The sequence below is a fragment of the Heterocephalus glaber genome, unplaced genomic scaffold, assembly GCF_053883595.1.
Source record: "Heterocephalus glaber isolate CG9 unplaced genomic scaffold, H.glaber_assembly_v1.0 deba00001781, whole genome shotgun sequence".
Lineage (NCBI taxonomy): Eukaryota > Metazoa > Chordata > Mammalia > Rodentia > Bathyergidae > Heterocephalus > Heterocephalus glaber.
The window spans coordinates 3769269-3784704 of NW_028258467.1; the positions used below are offsets into that span (position 1 = coordinate 3769269).

Here is a 15436-nt window from a genome sequence, read left to right on the forward strand (position 1 = left end):
CCAACACTTTGGGAGGCAGCAGGATGGCAAAGCTGAGCCCAGCCTAGGCACTTAGTGACTTAGTGAGACCCTGTCTCAAAATTAAAAACAAAACCCACAACATTTTTGTTGTTGATGTTGATGTTGTTTTCACTATGTAGTTCAGGCTGGCCTTGAACTCACTATGTAGCCCAGGCTGGCCCTGAACTCACAGTGATCTTCCTGTCTCAGCCTCCTGAGTGCTGGGGTCACGGACATGGGCCACCACACCTGGTTTAAACCCACAACATTTTAAAGGGCTGGAGATATGCTACAGTGTGAAGGCTCTCAATCGCCAGTTATGGGGGGGGGTGGAGCTTGGGCGACCTCAAGATCTCTTCCCTGTTTTTGCCCACAGCGCTAAGCTGTGGACCGCACCAGGACTGCCTCTCCCACTGCAGTGGGGCTGGACTGCAAGCGCAGTATCTCAGGCAATACCATTTCCGCAGGGCTCGGCGGCGCGCGCGGGGTGGCGGGTGGGGTGCTCAGGGTGAGCTGCAGGAACCATGGAGGAGTCCCAGAGCTGCCGGCATGGAGGCACTGCGGGGCAAGAGACCTGCTGTGTCATGAGTCCTGAAGTCCAGCCTTCAGCAGCCGGTGCCTGTGGCTCCTCTCCCCTCTGCTCTCCTACACTGGGTAAAAGCTGTCACTTTTTAAAGTCGATGCTGTCCCATTTGTGAATATTCATATTGCCACCCCTGAGCTAGGCATGGTGGTGCATGCCTGTAATCCCAACACTAGGGAGGCTGAGACAGGAAGATCACCTTGAGTTTGAGGCCAGTCTGGGCTCTGTAGTGGGTTCAAGGCCAGCCTGAACTGCATAGTGAGACCCTATCTCAAAAACAAAAAAACCAAACATATTGCCACTCCTGGAGGCATTGGAAGGCAGAGTGGTCATGCTGTTGCCCTTCACCACCGAAGCTGCCTGCCTAAGTCTGGATTCCCCTTAGTACTGAAAACAAATATCCCTTTTAGCAAGGTAGGCATAAGAAATAAACCAAGTGACAGAGCTAGCTGCCCAGCATGGTGGAGGAACTGGGAAGGGCGGATGGGAAGCCCCCACCAACCCCAGTGGCTTGTCCTCTGCCAAGAAAAAAAGGGAACTACACCAAACTTAACCAAAATGCTTTCTTTTCTTTTTGCTTCATCTGAGACAGGGTCTCTTGCTCTCTGGATCTTTTTTTTTTTTCAGTACCGGGGATCAAACTAGGGACCTTGTGCTTTCGAGGCAGGTGCCAGAACCACTGAGCTAAATCCCTGGCCCTGGGGTCTCTTGCTCTGTAGCCCAGGGTGTCCTGGAATTCACAATCCTGCCTCAGCCTCCCAAAGTGCTGGGCTTCCTGGCATGGGCCACCATGCCAGGCCCAAATGTTTTCTTAAGTGTCTTTCCACAAATACCTGAGCTTTGATTATTAACACCTTCGATGGCAAATCTGATGATATCCATAATTTTGAAGTTGTGGTGAGTGTACATTTCAAGGGGCCTGTGACAACTGTAATGTGTGGCAAATTGACAGGTGTTTGTGAGGTATGTGAGGTCACATTCATACCAAGGGAAACAAAGTTTCCACAGAGGACAATACAAATAAAGAAGAATTGTTTTCCATCCCAGTTCATGGATTCCTGGAGTTTTGTCCACAGACCCATGGTTACTCAAGGAGCATTTAAAATTAAATAAAAACCAAAATAGAAAGGAGAAGAGAAAAATGTCCAGGTGTCTCCATGCAGAGATATAAGGAGTGTTTGTGAACTCTTTGCTTTGGTCTGGGATTCGGGGCCCAAACTTTGCAGCCAAACCCCAACTCTGCCATTTACTGCTGTGTGACCCAGGACAAATTATTTCACCCTTGGTGCCTCAGTTTTCTCATTTTGCAAATGAACAACAGTAGTCCCATCCTTAGACTGTTGTGAGCAGAGGACAGAATAGACCCTTGTTTTCTGTTCTCTCTCTCTCAGTACTAGTGGTTGAACCTAGGGCATTCACACTGAGCTACATCCCCAGCCCTTTTATTATTTCTTATTTTGAGACAGGGTCTCCCTAAATTGCCTAGGTGCAACCTGAATTTGTAATCCTCCTGCCTCAGCCTCCCAAAGAGCTGAGTCTACAGGCATGCACCACCACACCCAGCTTTTCTTGGGCTCTTGCTTTTGCCTTCCATCTCTGTCTCTATTTGGGCAATTCTCCCTCATCCTTTAGGACTTGCTCTGGTGCTTCCTCCTCCAGGAAGACCCCCCTGAAGCACACTCCCGCCACCTCACCTGTGAGTAGATGCCCACGCACAACACGCTGCATGAGCCCCCATCAGTGAAGGTGCCACAACAAACTGCAGCTATCTGCTTGTACATCTGTGCATCCCAGGGCAGCCAGCTCCTTGGCTGGATACTTGGCCCCTACTTTATTCCCAGTGCCTAGGGGAGCCTGGTGGGAACAAGGGCTTGGCAAATTTTTGCTGCATGAACGAATCTGAATGGCTCCCCCAAGTCCTCTTCTCAAGCACTCAGAGGAGCCCAGAGCTGAGCCTGGCTGCTGGAGACCAGCTGAAGGGGTCTGGAGAGGGCACAAGGGCAGTGGTGGCCTTGGAGTCTGACTCCTCAGAGCGTGGGGTTGGCTCAGGGTCTTTATGGGCAGGTCCCAAATCTTAGCAGAGTCGCCTCTGCCCACCTCGGATTGGGGTTCCCTGGACTCCAGCCCCAAGGGGCTCTAGACCCTCAGACCCAAGGACCACTCCTGGACACTGTTTCTGCAGAAGCTTTAATTATTGGTGGATTCAGAATCCCAACTTGGTCACCCCAGCATTGTCAGCACATCCCTACCCAGACAGCCTCAGTGAGCATGCCTGTGGCCCAGCCTGAGGACCCAGCCAGATCATTTTTTTGTCTGTGCAGTGGCTGGGTTAACTGGTGCGGTGGTTGGTTTAGTTTGTATATCACCCCATTTCCAGTCAAGCTTCTGTAAGCCAATGGGCCCGACTACACCACTGATGCCTTTGAGCACCTGGCTTGCCTCTGGGGGGAAGGCAAAGAATTGCTGGCCATCATTCTTCCCAAACGCGGCACAGCGATTCTTGCTGGTGCACAGGATCAAGGACCGCAAGTTGGCTTTCCTGGAGCCATGGACCTCAGTGAAGTATTCATCATCGTCCAGGTTGAATTCCGTGACAGTCCCTCCTTTATGGCCATGGACAGCACCCCAGTATTTTCCCAGTTTTACCTGGAGACTGGGAGAGAGGCAAAGTTTGGAAGGATTCAGTGCTTCCTGTCTCCTGGCACCCAGGCCCTCTGGGTCTTAGACCCATCTTGCTCTGCACTTTCAGCTTTGGTAGTCTTAATCTCATTGGCCAGCCTCTCCAAGACTCTGTTTCTTTATGTGCAAAGCAGCCATCTCAGCCTTCAGGAGGGCTGGCTGCTGGGCATCCTCAACCTGGGTCACTCTTAGGAGAGCAGGCCAGGGGCCCACAGAGCAGGGGCCTTCCACAGCCCCGCCCTGCCAGGCTCACCTGTGTCCTTTCCACCTTGGTGCAGTTGCAGGACCTGCCCTGCCCAACCTCACCCTGCACACGCTCTGTCTCCCTTGCTGTCACCAGCCCTACCCCACTCCCTCTCCCACGTCTCTGGGACCCCTGGGTACAGAGCAGTGACCCATTCCAGGCTTTGAGCAGAGAGACCACAGCATTCAGGGAAGCCTCTTGGGCTTTTGGCTTCTCGTGTTCAGTTGTTGATCCACTCTGACCCTCATATCTGTCCCTCTTTGACCCTAACCAGAGAGACCTTCCCCTGATTTTCCCATAGATATTGAGACTGAGAAGCCATTTTTGGTTGAGTTAAGTTTGTACTGAAGGCAGAAGGTAAGGAGAAGCATCACAACTCCCTTCTTTATTTTGGTATCCAGGATTGAACCTAGGGTCTTCTCACTGAGTTATATCCCCATCCTTATTTATTTTTGAGACAGGGCCTTGCTGAGTTGCTAAGTTGCCCAGGTTGAGCTCAAACTTGTGATCCCCCTGCCTCAGCCTCCCCAGGTGCTGGGATTGCAGACTTCTGCCCCATGCCTGGCTAGCCATTCTCTTTGATCAAGCTGGGAAATAAGAGCAGGACTTACAAGTAATGTCAGGAAGAAGTTGGGCTATGACCAAGAGAGAAGATAACTGGGCAGAGACAAGTGGAAAGGTGGTGGCTGGTGGCTCCATGATTCTAGGAATCCAATAGCCTGAGTCACCAGGAGCGAGCTGAAGATGTTGGGAGAAGAGGCTATAAGTGGATGCTCCCTGGAGTCTCAAAGCTGTGGGGTGAATGGGTCATAGCACTTCTATGACTCCAATCCTACTCACCTTACAATGTTGCCAGTGTAACTCACAGCCACCCGAATGGCCGTGATATGCGTCTCACTGCACATAGCGGTGCTGAAGGAATTGTCAACTTTTTAATTGGGCATGGATGAAAAGAAGGTGGGAAGAAACCATGGTCACACAGGGGTCTCTGCCAGAGCCATGAACCCCACCCTGCAGGCACACAGAGGTCCTGTGACCAGGTTCCATCTGTGACAAGGGCTGGGATGACTCCCTGGTTAGAGGGAGATAGGCCTGACTTACTTAGTGCCCAGCAGGTGGGGCTCACCAATAGGGCGAGGGTCGACAAGAGCAGCATGGCTTCTGGCTGGTGGATCAGGCTCTGAGGAGAAGAGGAGAAGCTGTGTGACTCCCAGGGGGGCCCATCCAACCTGACCCGGCCCACCCATGCAGCAACCTTACCGGGCTAGGAGTCTGCGCTGGGAGTCTTGTGTTTGAGCACCCTTCGCCTGCTCCTTATATGCTCTTGGGGCCTGTGGGCCCTCCTCCAAAAGGAAGGAGCCAGTGGTCACTAGGGGGCCAGGAAGGAGCTACTGGTGGGGGCTCTTCCTGGGGGAATCCCCACAGCCACCCTGGGAGGTTCCCGGATGTGTTGGGTTTGGTGTCTTAGTCTTGCAGCCTACAAAAACAATGCTGGGGACAGCAACAGGCATTTTGTTGTCACCTCTGGGTGCTCTTGTCAGCACCTGAACTGACCTTTTCTTCAGAGGCAGGAGGAGGTTTACTCAAAGTCTTTCCTCAGCCAGGTTGGGCAAGTTTCAAGCCCTGGGATGCCAAGGGAGATGTCCTCAGAGGGGCTCTGGGCTTGGGGTTACCTTGGCAGAGCTGGGCTCAGACCTTATTCAGCCTGAACAGAGCTCAGGTCTGTCAGGCTTTCAGGGGCCCAGGCCCAGCTCCCTGGTGATGCCAGAGAGCCAGAGTACACAGTCTCTTTGTGCCCTGTGCCAGGGGCAAGAGGCACCTCAACTCCCACCCCCTGTCCTGTCACTCAGAAGGCATCTGTGGTCTCTCCACATTGGCTTTGGGCATAGTGGGGGACAAATTGTGTTAAGGGGCTCAGGGGCCATGGGGCAGAAGAATGCGCAAGGTGTGACCAGTGCTGTGATGAGAGGCTGAAGATCCAGGAGAAGCAACTTTCTTTGCCAGCTCTTTGGTGAGTGCCTGAGGGCTAAGCTGAGGGTCGCCCCTTTATTTAAGCAGTGACAGTGTCTCCAGAGCTTAGATCCTGGGCACCTTTTCCTGTTTCACCCCATTCATCCCCCCTTGATCCCCATCAGTACCCACAGATTCCTAATTTATGTTACATCATTATGCGCCAACACTAGCTTAAGAGAGGAGATGTTTGACCCAAAGAAATTGAAGGACTTAAATCTACCCTGCTGGAAATGAATTGGGATCTGGGACAGAATAAGGATGTAGGAGAAGGACAAGGAGGTGGAGATAAAGGCTGCCGGATGCCCAACCAGGGAACCAAGAACTCCAGGGAAGCTCCTCATGTATCATTTGGATACTGTGCATGGCAACAGGCTGAAGGCAGGACTGTCCTCAGGGGCTGTGACCTCGAATAATCGCAGACTGGAGATCAGCATAGGGTCTAACTGAGGTGCAAACCTAGTTCCCTCCTCACTAGGGGTGTCCCTGGGGAGCTCCCTCTGTGCTTCCTTTGTTACAGCTGGATAATAATAGAATCTACCCTGGGGTGGCCATGAAGTTCCAAGATTCTGCATTGAAGGACTGGAATGCCCAAGACCACACCATGCAAGCAGCTGCACCAGGTTAGTCTCTGGAAAGTGCAAAACATTAGAGGTAACAGATATGTCTGTCTGGGTTGAATGAGTGGCGTCACCCCGGGAATACCACTGAGATGTGGGAAGGAGAGCAGAAGCCCTCTTGGCCACAGGAGCCTGCTGGGTGTGGATTGGTGTGTGTAGACGCCCCCATGTGCTTAGAAGAGAAAGGCACACAGAGAATGGCTTTGTATGTCACAGACTGTCTCTCACCAGGAACTAGGGTCACTGGTCGCGTAGGGATGGAAGTGGGTGAAGGGCTGTGGGACCAGCTGGGCCAGGTGCTACTTGCACCAGAGGTGGGAAATCTATGACCAGCAGGCCAAACCAGCCCACTATCTGTTTTTGAGCTAAGAATGCCTTTCCCATGTTAAAATCATTAGAAAAATTTCAGAAGAAGAGTATTTTGTGTCATGTGAGAATTTTATGAAATTCACCAACATTGTCATTGAAGCATTAGGGCAATTGTGTGCAGCCAGTGGCTGCTCTTATGCCATGTTGGCAGTGCTGAGAGCATGTTCCCCAAAGTCTCCAGTCCTTCCTGCCAAGCCTACTAACTTCTGATGGACACCCATTAATTACCCTGGAACAAACAGGACGCTGTCCATGGTGTTGGCAAAAATAGGAAGAAGGAGGGTGCTCTGTTCAACACTAGCCTTCAGCCCCACTGCTGCCCTCTATTCTGTCCTGTCCTGTCTCCCTGGGGAGCCTCAGACTCTGACCCACTGACACTTGCTGCAGAAGTGAGCCCCCCTCAGCTGCCTTTCCAGCTTCCCACACCAGTCCCAGGGAACCTCTGGCCTTTGGACATATTGGAGGCTGAGCAGCCCAGGGCAGACAAGACCTCCAGAGCTCCAAGAACTGTCAGGGAGGTGGAAGCAGAAGAGCCTATGCCCCTGGCAGGGGCAGCCTTGAGGCAGGGGCCCAAGAGCAGCACAAAGAAGGATTGTGTCCAGCCCAGCCCAGCCCAAGGGCATTTTTGCAGCTTTGCTGCCAGCTCAGTGGCTTTTAATCCAGGCTTTGAAGGTTTGGCGCCCAGAAGGATGGTCTGTCTGGGTCAGGACTCCAGGAAACACCACCTGGGGTGGAGGGTGATTGGAGGAAGAGACAGCTACCAGCCTGGCTAGAGGGGCCAAGGACACTGGCCAACTGCACCTGAGAGGCACATGTTCACAGAGGTGCACAGAATATTGACAGACAGACACAAACACACAGACACACAGACACACACACACACCCCACATACATTCACACCCATGCACTTGGAAAGTATGTGCACCTGCCCCCAACCACACACACTTGTTCAGCAGCTTCTGCACTTGGGAGCAGAGTGCATGCATACATTCACTGTGTGCAGGGGTCAGAGGGACCAATCCTAGAAAAGCCCCAGCCACACCCATCAGCCATGTAGGACAGAGTGCTGGCCCGGAGCCCACACTCAAAGACACTCCACACAGGCCCTTTGTCCTTCCGGATAAGGGCTCACCAAGACGGGGATTTACTGAGCATGTTTCCAAGTCCCAGACACACCCCAGTCACCACTCTGCCAGGAGAGGGAGCAGTAAGGCCCTCTCCTCCCAGCCAAGGTGGGTGCTGGACTCCCTGCCCTTGCAGGGTGGGGTGTGGGGGACACCTCTGGGCACAGCAGATGAGAGGATGTCCACCTGCAGCCCACCGAGAACCCTCAGCCTCACCTGGTTCCCAGCTTTGGTCTTGGGCCATCCTGACCAGGCTGAGACTCCTGGGTCCATGAGTCCTCCACATGACCTCAGCCAATCACTGGAACCTTCAGAATTGCTCCCGCTGGGAGCAGGAGGGGGACAATCAGATATTAAAGGGCACCTCTGTGCATGCACAGAGGTTGGCCTTTGTGCATAGACTTGCCCTTGAGTGCCTGCTGCCTGGGAAGGATGTCCCTGAAGGAGAAGGTTCTAGGAGTAATGGGGAAGGGGCTCTTCAGCTCTGCAGTCCTGGAACACTCAGCTCTCCACCCTCACTCATTCACTCACATTCGTACTGATGCCACACCCTGTGCTAGGCATTTTATCTAAACTTGTCCCCAGAAAATTTCTTAACACTCTAATTGGAAAGCCAGGACACCCAACCACATATTTTTCCTAATATTTTATGTAATTAAAATTCCATTAGTTAAAAATAAACTAGCTGGGCATGGTGGTGCATGCCTGTGATCCTAGCACTCTGGGAGGCTGAAGCAGGAGGATGACAAGTTCAAAGTTAGGCTGGGGCAACTTGGTGATTTAAGGAGGATTTAAATTTTAAAAAGGAGGGGCCAGGGATTTAGCTCAGTGGTTCCACCACCTGCCTTGCAAGCGCAAGGACCGGAGTTCGATCCCTGGTACCAAAAGAATTAAAAATAAATAAATAAATAAATTTTTTAAAGGAGGAAGGGAGAAGGAGGAAAAGGTGGCTGGGGATGTAGCTCAAGGCAAAGGCTCTAGGTTCAAACCTCAGTTCCACCAAAAATAAATAAATAAACCAAAGTACACCTAAGTTTCAAACTGAGGGAGGCAGGATTGCAAGGCTGGCTTCCCAAGGCTGCCAGGACACATGTTTGTTATTTGGTGTCTCAGTGAGCTCACCCTCTTCTGGCGAAAATAACACAGGGTGGCTGTTTTAAACAATAGCCATTTATCGCTGCAGGCTAGAAGTCCAAGATCAAGGCACTAACAGCTGCAGTTCTTGGTGACAGATACTTCCTGGCTTGTCAACAGCCACCTTGTTCCTGTGTCCTCATGTGGTGGGACAAGGAGAAATGTGTGTGTGGTGCTCTGACTTTTTCCTGTTCTTGTAAGAAGCCTAACCCCATCCTGATGCCCCATCCTCAGGACCTCATCTGATCCAATAACTTCTAATGTTTCCACCTCCTAATACAGTCACAATGGGGACTGGGACTTCAATATATCAATTTGGAGGCCACAAACATTCCTATCAGAGGTGGTCTCTGTGGGAGAACAGGGCCAGCTCCACAGAGGGCGCACCCACTCTGCACCTGGCTGGGGGGACCCCTGGCACCTCAGTACTTGGTATTAGAGGGCTGCATCCAAGCTGGGAGTTGGATGTGAGGCATTAACGAGGAGGAGACCCTGTAGCTAGGGGCAGAGGGTATCTGGCTGTGAGCCTGCCTTTGGTCCTTGACATGTTCCCTCTGGGCCCCTTCTACCTCCTCTCTGATGTACTCAGATTTATAATTATTATTATTTATTATTATTATTATTTTATTATTATTAATTTGGTTTTTTGAGACAGTGTCTCACTGTGTAGTCCAGGCTGACCTTTGAACTTACTATGCATCCCAGGCTGGCCTTGAACTCATGGCAATCCTCAGGCCTCAGCCTCCCGAGTGTTAAGATCACAGGCCTGCACCACCATGCCCAGCTACTGATGTACTCAGATTTAGAAAAATCTCCGGATTCACCTTTCCCTCGGCATCCCACACTGCCTAGGACCATGTACATGTAACCAGGAGACAAATATCTAATCCCCACTTCCCATGGCCCCTGAGGCTCTCTGCCCCCATGACAGGCCACCAGCTGCTCCATAATGGGGCCCACACTCCCCTTGTTGCCATCCCAGGGGCTCCAGCTCCACCTGTGTCTCGGTGGCTTCTCAGTCTCCAGCTTCCCATGCCCCAGCAGTATGTTGCACTGGTCCCTCCTGAGACCCAGGAAGGTAACTTGGTGAACTTGGTAACAATGGTGAAGCTGTGTTTTGTTTCTGACATGTTTTCTCTGGCCACAATCCACCTCTACTCCTCTGCTTGATACCATCAGCAAGTCCCCAGACACAGCTTTGACAGGGCCCCGGGCTCACCTCCTTTCCTCAGAACCAGCCACATGGACACCAGTCACATCTGGGACCCCAGCCTCTGCCCCCTGCCTCAGTCCTCCATACCCACTCCCATTTCTACTTTTTCCACGTTACCAAACAGTGTGAACCCTGCCCCATGTGTGGTACCCGGGAGCCAAAGGGACACTGCCCTCTGGATTGAGGCTCTCTTTGCTGCAGTAGAGGGGGCCTGGACCCCTACTGAGCAATGTGGACCTGGAGGACAAGAGGACAGCAGGAAGAGCAGCCCTGCTCCCAGGTTTGGGAAGCCAAGCTGAACTCCAGGCTCACAGGTGAGGGGGTGACATGGCACAGTGTCCAGGAGTGGGGACCTTTGGCTAAGTTCATAGCTGTGGCTGGTGTCCATCCATGGGGCCACATTCGAGACCCACGTGCCTTCTGCAGGCCATTTTCTAGGAACGTACCACCAACCACGGGAGGTCTGGTGCAGGACAGATAGGAGGTGCAAGGGGACAGGGTGGGGGACAGCAGAACAGCAGGTCCTGCATGGGTCCACACCCAGGTAGTGGGGGCATCCTGCTGAGGGACCTGCTCTGCAGAGGCCAGACAGGGAAGGGAGCATGAGAGACCCTCCCAAGCACCAGTGTGGATGGAGCACAGTGCCGGGTGGAGAGGCAGAGTCAGCTCTGCAAGACACAGTAGCACTTGGGACAGGAGAGGAGATGCTTAGTGCTGGCAAGACTTGTTCCCAGGGATTTCTAAATCTCTTTGGGAGTGACATGGCAGAGGAGAGAGGAGAGGGACCACAATGCAGACTGTAGACTTCATCCTTTGAGTACCCCAGCCTAGATAATCTCATACAAACTCTTTCCTTCCCTGCCTCAGTTTCCCTGCTTCCTCACATGTGCTTCCTGAGGCCACCCAAATAAACTACCTGCAGCCAAGCCCTAGTCCTAGCTTGGCTTTTAGGAGACCCAAGTAAGACCAGGAGGGTCTGCTGTTTATGTCCATGGCACACTGGGAAGGGGAGGTGGTGACTGGGAACCTTTGCTCTCTGGCACTCCCACTTCCAGTCTTGCTAGACCCCCGCACCCCGAAGGAACGGCCATCTTCCCATAAATTACCGTTTTCATTGAACTAATGTAAGAAGGTTCAGCCATTTGCAACCAAAAAGTGCTTAAGCTTTAGGAGCTGGGGTGGAATCCTGGCTGGTTGGGTCATGGGTGAGCAGAGGGAGTAATCAGGAAGCCCCGGGTCTCCATAAAGGTAGGTGAGAAACCAGTGTGGGTACGCACACAAGTTTATTAGCAGATGAGACAAGAGATCAGGGCCTACCAGACTGTACCACATGACCCTAAGTAGCTGGCAAAGGGACAGTGCCATGGTAGCCACACAGGTCAGGTGGATTCAGGCCACCCCAAGAGTTCCAGAGTCCAAAGCAGAGAGGAGCAGTAGCAGTAGAGAAAGGTTTGGCCTGGGTGCCATGTGAAATATGAGCACCTGCAGAAGTGACATTGGTGCAGACTGGGTCAGTTGGGCCAATGACAACCTACACCTCAGCTCATGACCACAGCCCATCTTGGTCACAGACCAAGCGTCCTCCTGAGTCATACTAGGGAGCATAAGTGAGCTTGGCCTGGGGTGGCCCAGCCCAGAGACTAGAAGAGCAGAAGGGCCATGGTGGCAGCATTTTCCTGGCAGCGACAGAGACTCAGTTTCTGCATCTTTAGAGCAGGGCCAGAGTCTCTCCCTCTTAGGGTGATGAGGCGATGAGGAGGCTGGGTCACAAAAGACTGAAACTAATTTCTATGCCAGAACTACAAGGATGGGTGGCAGGGCACCTGGAGATTGACCCCAACACTCAGCTGGGAAGGATGGGATTCCCAGGTCAGGGTGAGGGGCACTCACTCTGCAAGTGTCTGTGCTGCCATCCCTAGCACCAGCACAAACTTGTTATCTCTGAGTAAAGTGCTGTGGGAGAGCAGCCCAAATAGGAACCTACACCTACTGGCAGAGGTGCTGCAGGCAGGATGGAGACAGAAGCTGACCTTAGCATCTCCTCTGCCATCTGAGACAAAGGACAGGACAGAGAACACACCTTACAGAGGTAATGAAAATATCCCTGGTGAGTATTCCACTTTGTGAATGATCAGCAAAATCACAGGAGGAACCAAAAGTTGTGGCACATACTTGCAATTCCAGCATTCAAGAAGCCGAGGCAGGAGGATCACCACACGTTCAAAGTCAGCCTGGGATACTTAGTGAATTCAAGACCAACCTGAACTAGTGACACTCTGTCTCCAAAAAACAAAACATAGTAGAGTGGTGAACAGCAGAGAAACAGCCTCTTTGAGATTTGCTGTCCAGATGCTAGAATATAGTAAAATGAGGAAGAGATGAAGAAGGGCAGTGAGTCCCCAGGACCCAGCAAGGATCTGAAGCGAGAATTGAAGCCTATGGGGAGAGGAAAGAGGGGGACCTCAATGTAGAAGAAGGAAGTGGCAACCAGTGCTTTCTCCCTGAACCATGGCTTACTGCATGAGAGGGGCAGCTTGAACCTGCAGACGCACAGTGACTACTGGCAACCCAGAAGCCTCTACAGAGAAACATACCAGTGGAACTGAGGGATGGGTGCAGCAGACCAGAGTGGCTGGTAAGTTATTTGAGTTCCATTGTCCCCCAGGGAGAGCAATTGGCCAGTCACTATTTTGGAAAGAGGCCAACTGAGATGGGAACTCAGTTTGGTTTGGCTTCATCTAGCAGCTCCCAGTGTCAGGGTGAGGTGGAACCAAGTTGAAATCAGCAGAAGATGAAGGAGTAGAATTCAAGCCAGCAGGAATCAGAGTTCAAGTTTATAGGGGGCACATGGAGTGTTGCTGAACAACTCAGGTCCCAGCCTTACAGCCACAAACCAGCTTGAACTTCAGCGGAATAAAAGGTACAGGCTTGCTCAGATTATCCACTACCCTACTGTAAATCTACTGCTGGCTTGCTGGGATTAAGTAACATGGATCTGGGCTCTGTTTGCCACTCTGTCTACCAAAGACAGCAGAGACACGCCCTGAAGTGCACATTTTTTTCTTTTCTTCTTTTTTTTCTTGATTGTTTGTTCTTGTCTTTATATGAGTGTGAACATTGTTTCTAGTTTTGTTGTTGTTATTGTTTTGTTCTGTTCTTGTTTTTATTTCTTCTGTCTCTCTTTCCTCCTGTCTTCTTCACCAGTTTCCCAAAGTTTGCATAATTTTCCTTTGTCCTCTAGCCTTGCTTCTAATCTCTTTCTCTTCTATTTCTCTATTTCCCCCCTTAACCCCTTTAAAATTTTTGCCACTGAAGGTAAAATTGGCACATTGAGGGCATATTTACTGTAAAAAAATTTCTGGTTTTTTGTAGATTCTTTTATATAACCACAAATCTAGTTCATATGGTTAAAGGTGGCAAATTAATAGTCACCACAGTTTTTCATTTTCTAGGCTGTGTTTGATGCTATTGTTATTACTGATTGTACTAGTTAGGCAAGGTGACATCATTGTTCTAATCAGTTGTTCTTCCTAGTATGCCAAGACTGAGATTGCCTTAGGATCATAAACAATAGTATAGGCCAGTGCCAAAGAACCAGGGGCCAGGCCAAATAGGCTGCAACCTCTCATTCCCAATAAGTTGAACAGGTAGGATCTTGCAACAGACTCAAAACCCAAGAGCCATATACCTGGAAGACATCTTTGAGAAGTAGTCATTTTCTAAGGGTTCTTGATACTATCAATAAAGCTACCTGCCATGAGTAATTTACAAGCATCAACCCAAGAATTAAATTTTTTAAAAAGACATAGAAAATGAGAAGATACTTAAGCAATATGCAACCTCAGACTTCCAGCTCAAAAAGGCAAACCCAGGGGGCATTGAGGTGGAATAATCTGAAAGCCACCCATTGGGACTCTCTGAAGTGGTAACAATGAAAGTAACAAAGCAGATGAATAAGGCTCTAGAAAAAATCAAATCAGAAATAATTTCTCAGATAACTATAGAAATGGTGACCATAATGAAAGACATGGTTAGTGAATCTAGAGCAGATGAATATTTTTTAAAATAGAGAAGCTTAAAAAAATGATGGAAAACAGGAATGCTCAACATAGAAAAAATAGAATCCATGAAACAGATTCAGATAGATATCCAGGAGATTAAAAATTCCACTGAAGTACATACAGCAGAATGAATCAATTTGAGGACAGAATAGTAGATATAGAAGACAAGATTGAAATTAGCAATCATGAAAAGAAATATTTCTTTAAAATAGTAAGAGACCACTGAAAAGCAATCCAACAGATGCTAGATGATGCAAAGAAGAATAACATAAGATTGATCAGAGTCAATGAAAAAGCAGGAGATAGTGTAAACAATATAAAAAAACCTGTTCACAGAAGTAATGGCAGAAAACTTTCCAAACATAAAAAGAGAATTTGACATATGAGTAAGTGAGGCATATAGAAATCCAATTAGCCACAATAAAAAGAAAATCTACACCAAGGCATATAATAGTCAAAATTCAAGAAATTTAACACAAGAACAAAATATTAAAAGTTGTTGGAGAAAAAGAAAAAAATCACCTATAAAGGAAAGCCCATCAGAATCACAGCAGACTTCTCAACACAAACCCTCAAGTCAAGGAGAGCTTGGAGTGAAGTATTTCAAGCCCTAAAGGAGAATGGCCACCAACCCAGATTGAAGTACCTTGCAAAACTATCTTTAAAATTGATGGAGAAATAAAATACTTCCAGGGCCAGGGATGTAGCTCAGTGGCACTGTGCCTGCCTGGCAAGCACAAGGTGCTGAGTTTGACCCCCAGTACCAAACATACACACAAAAATACTTCCATGACAAAGAACACCTAAAGAAATTAATGAGCACTTCAAAATGTTCTGAAGGATATTCTAGAAAGAGATAACAAGGACTACACCTCCACAAAACCCAACAGAATGAATACACCAAGCAAGGCAAGTAATTAAACGGGCGGGGGGGGTGGATAACTAAAAGCAGAAAAATAGCATAATAAGGATAAATCAATACATATCAGTAATAACCATCAATGTAAATGGTCTCAATTCACAATTCACAATCACAATTCACAATCTCAATTCACAATTCACAATCAAAAGAAACAGACTGGCAGAATGGATTAAGAAGCAAGATTCAACAATATGCTGCATACAAGAAACATATTTATTTTTTTTTTAATTCATAGACTAAAAATCAAAGGATAGAAAACAATACTCCATGTGACAAGAACCCAGAAAAAAGCAGGGGTAGCTATTCTATTTGCAGACAAAGTGGATTTCAAGCCAAGACTGACTAAGGGAGACAAAGAAGGTCACTATATCCTGGTAAAGGGAACAATCCAAGAGGAAGAGATAACTATCATAAATACACATTCACCAACGTTTTGAACAAACAGACTTAGTAGATGTCTCCAGTGTGTTCCACAAC

At 49.5% G+C, this 15436-nt stretch overlaps 1 protein-coding gene across 1 annotated transcript; it reads right to left on the bottom strand.

The window, feature by feature from the left end:
* Nucleotides 1-2754: 2754 nt before the first annotated feature.
* Nucleotides 2755-8284, bottom strand: Zg16b (zymogen granule protein 16B). Its single transcript, XM_087203119.1, has 4 exons — nt 7846-8284; nt 4608-4686; nt 4347-4434; nt 2755-3236 (listed from the first exon to the last, which is right to left on the bottom strand). Exons 1-4 carry the CDS (start codon nt 7900-7902, stop codon nt 2885-2887), a joined length of 576 nt encoding a protein of 191 aa, XP_087059245.1. The 5' UTR covers nt 7903-8284; the 3' UTR covers nt 2755-2884.
* Between the last annotated feature and the right edge of the window lie 7152 nt (nt 8285-15436).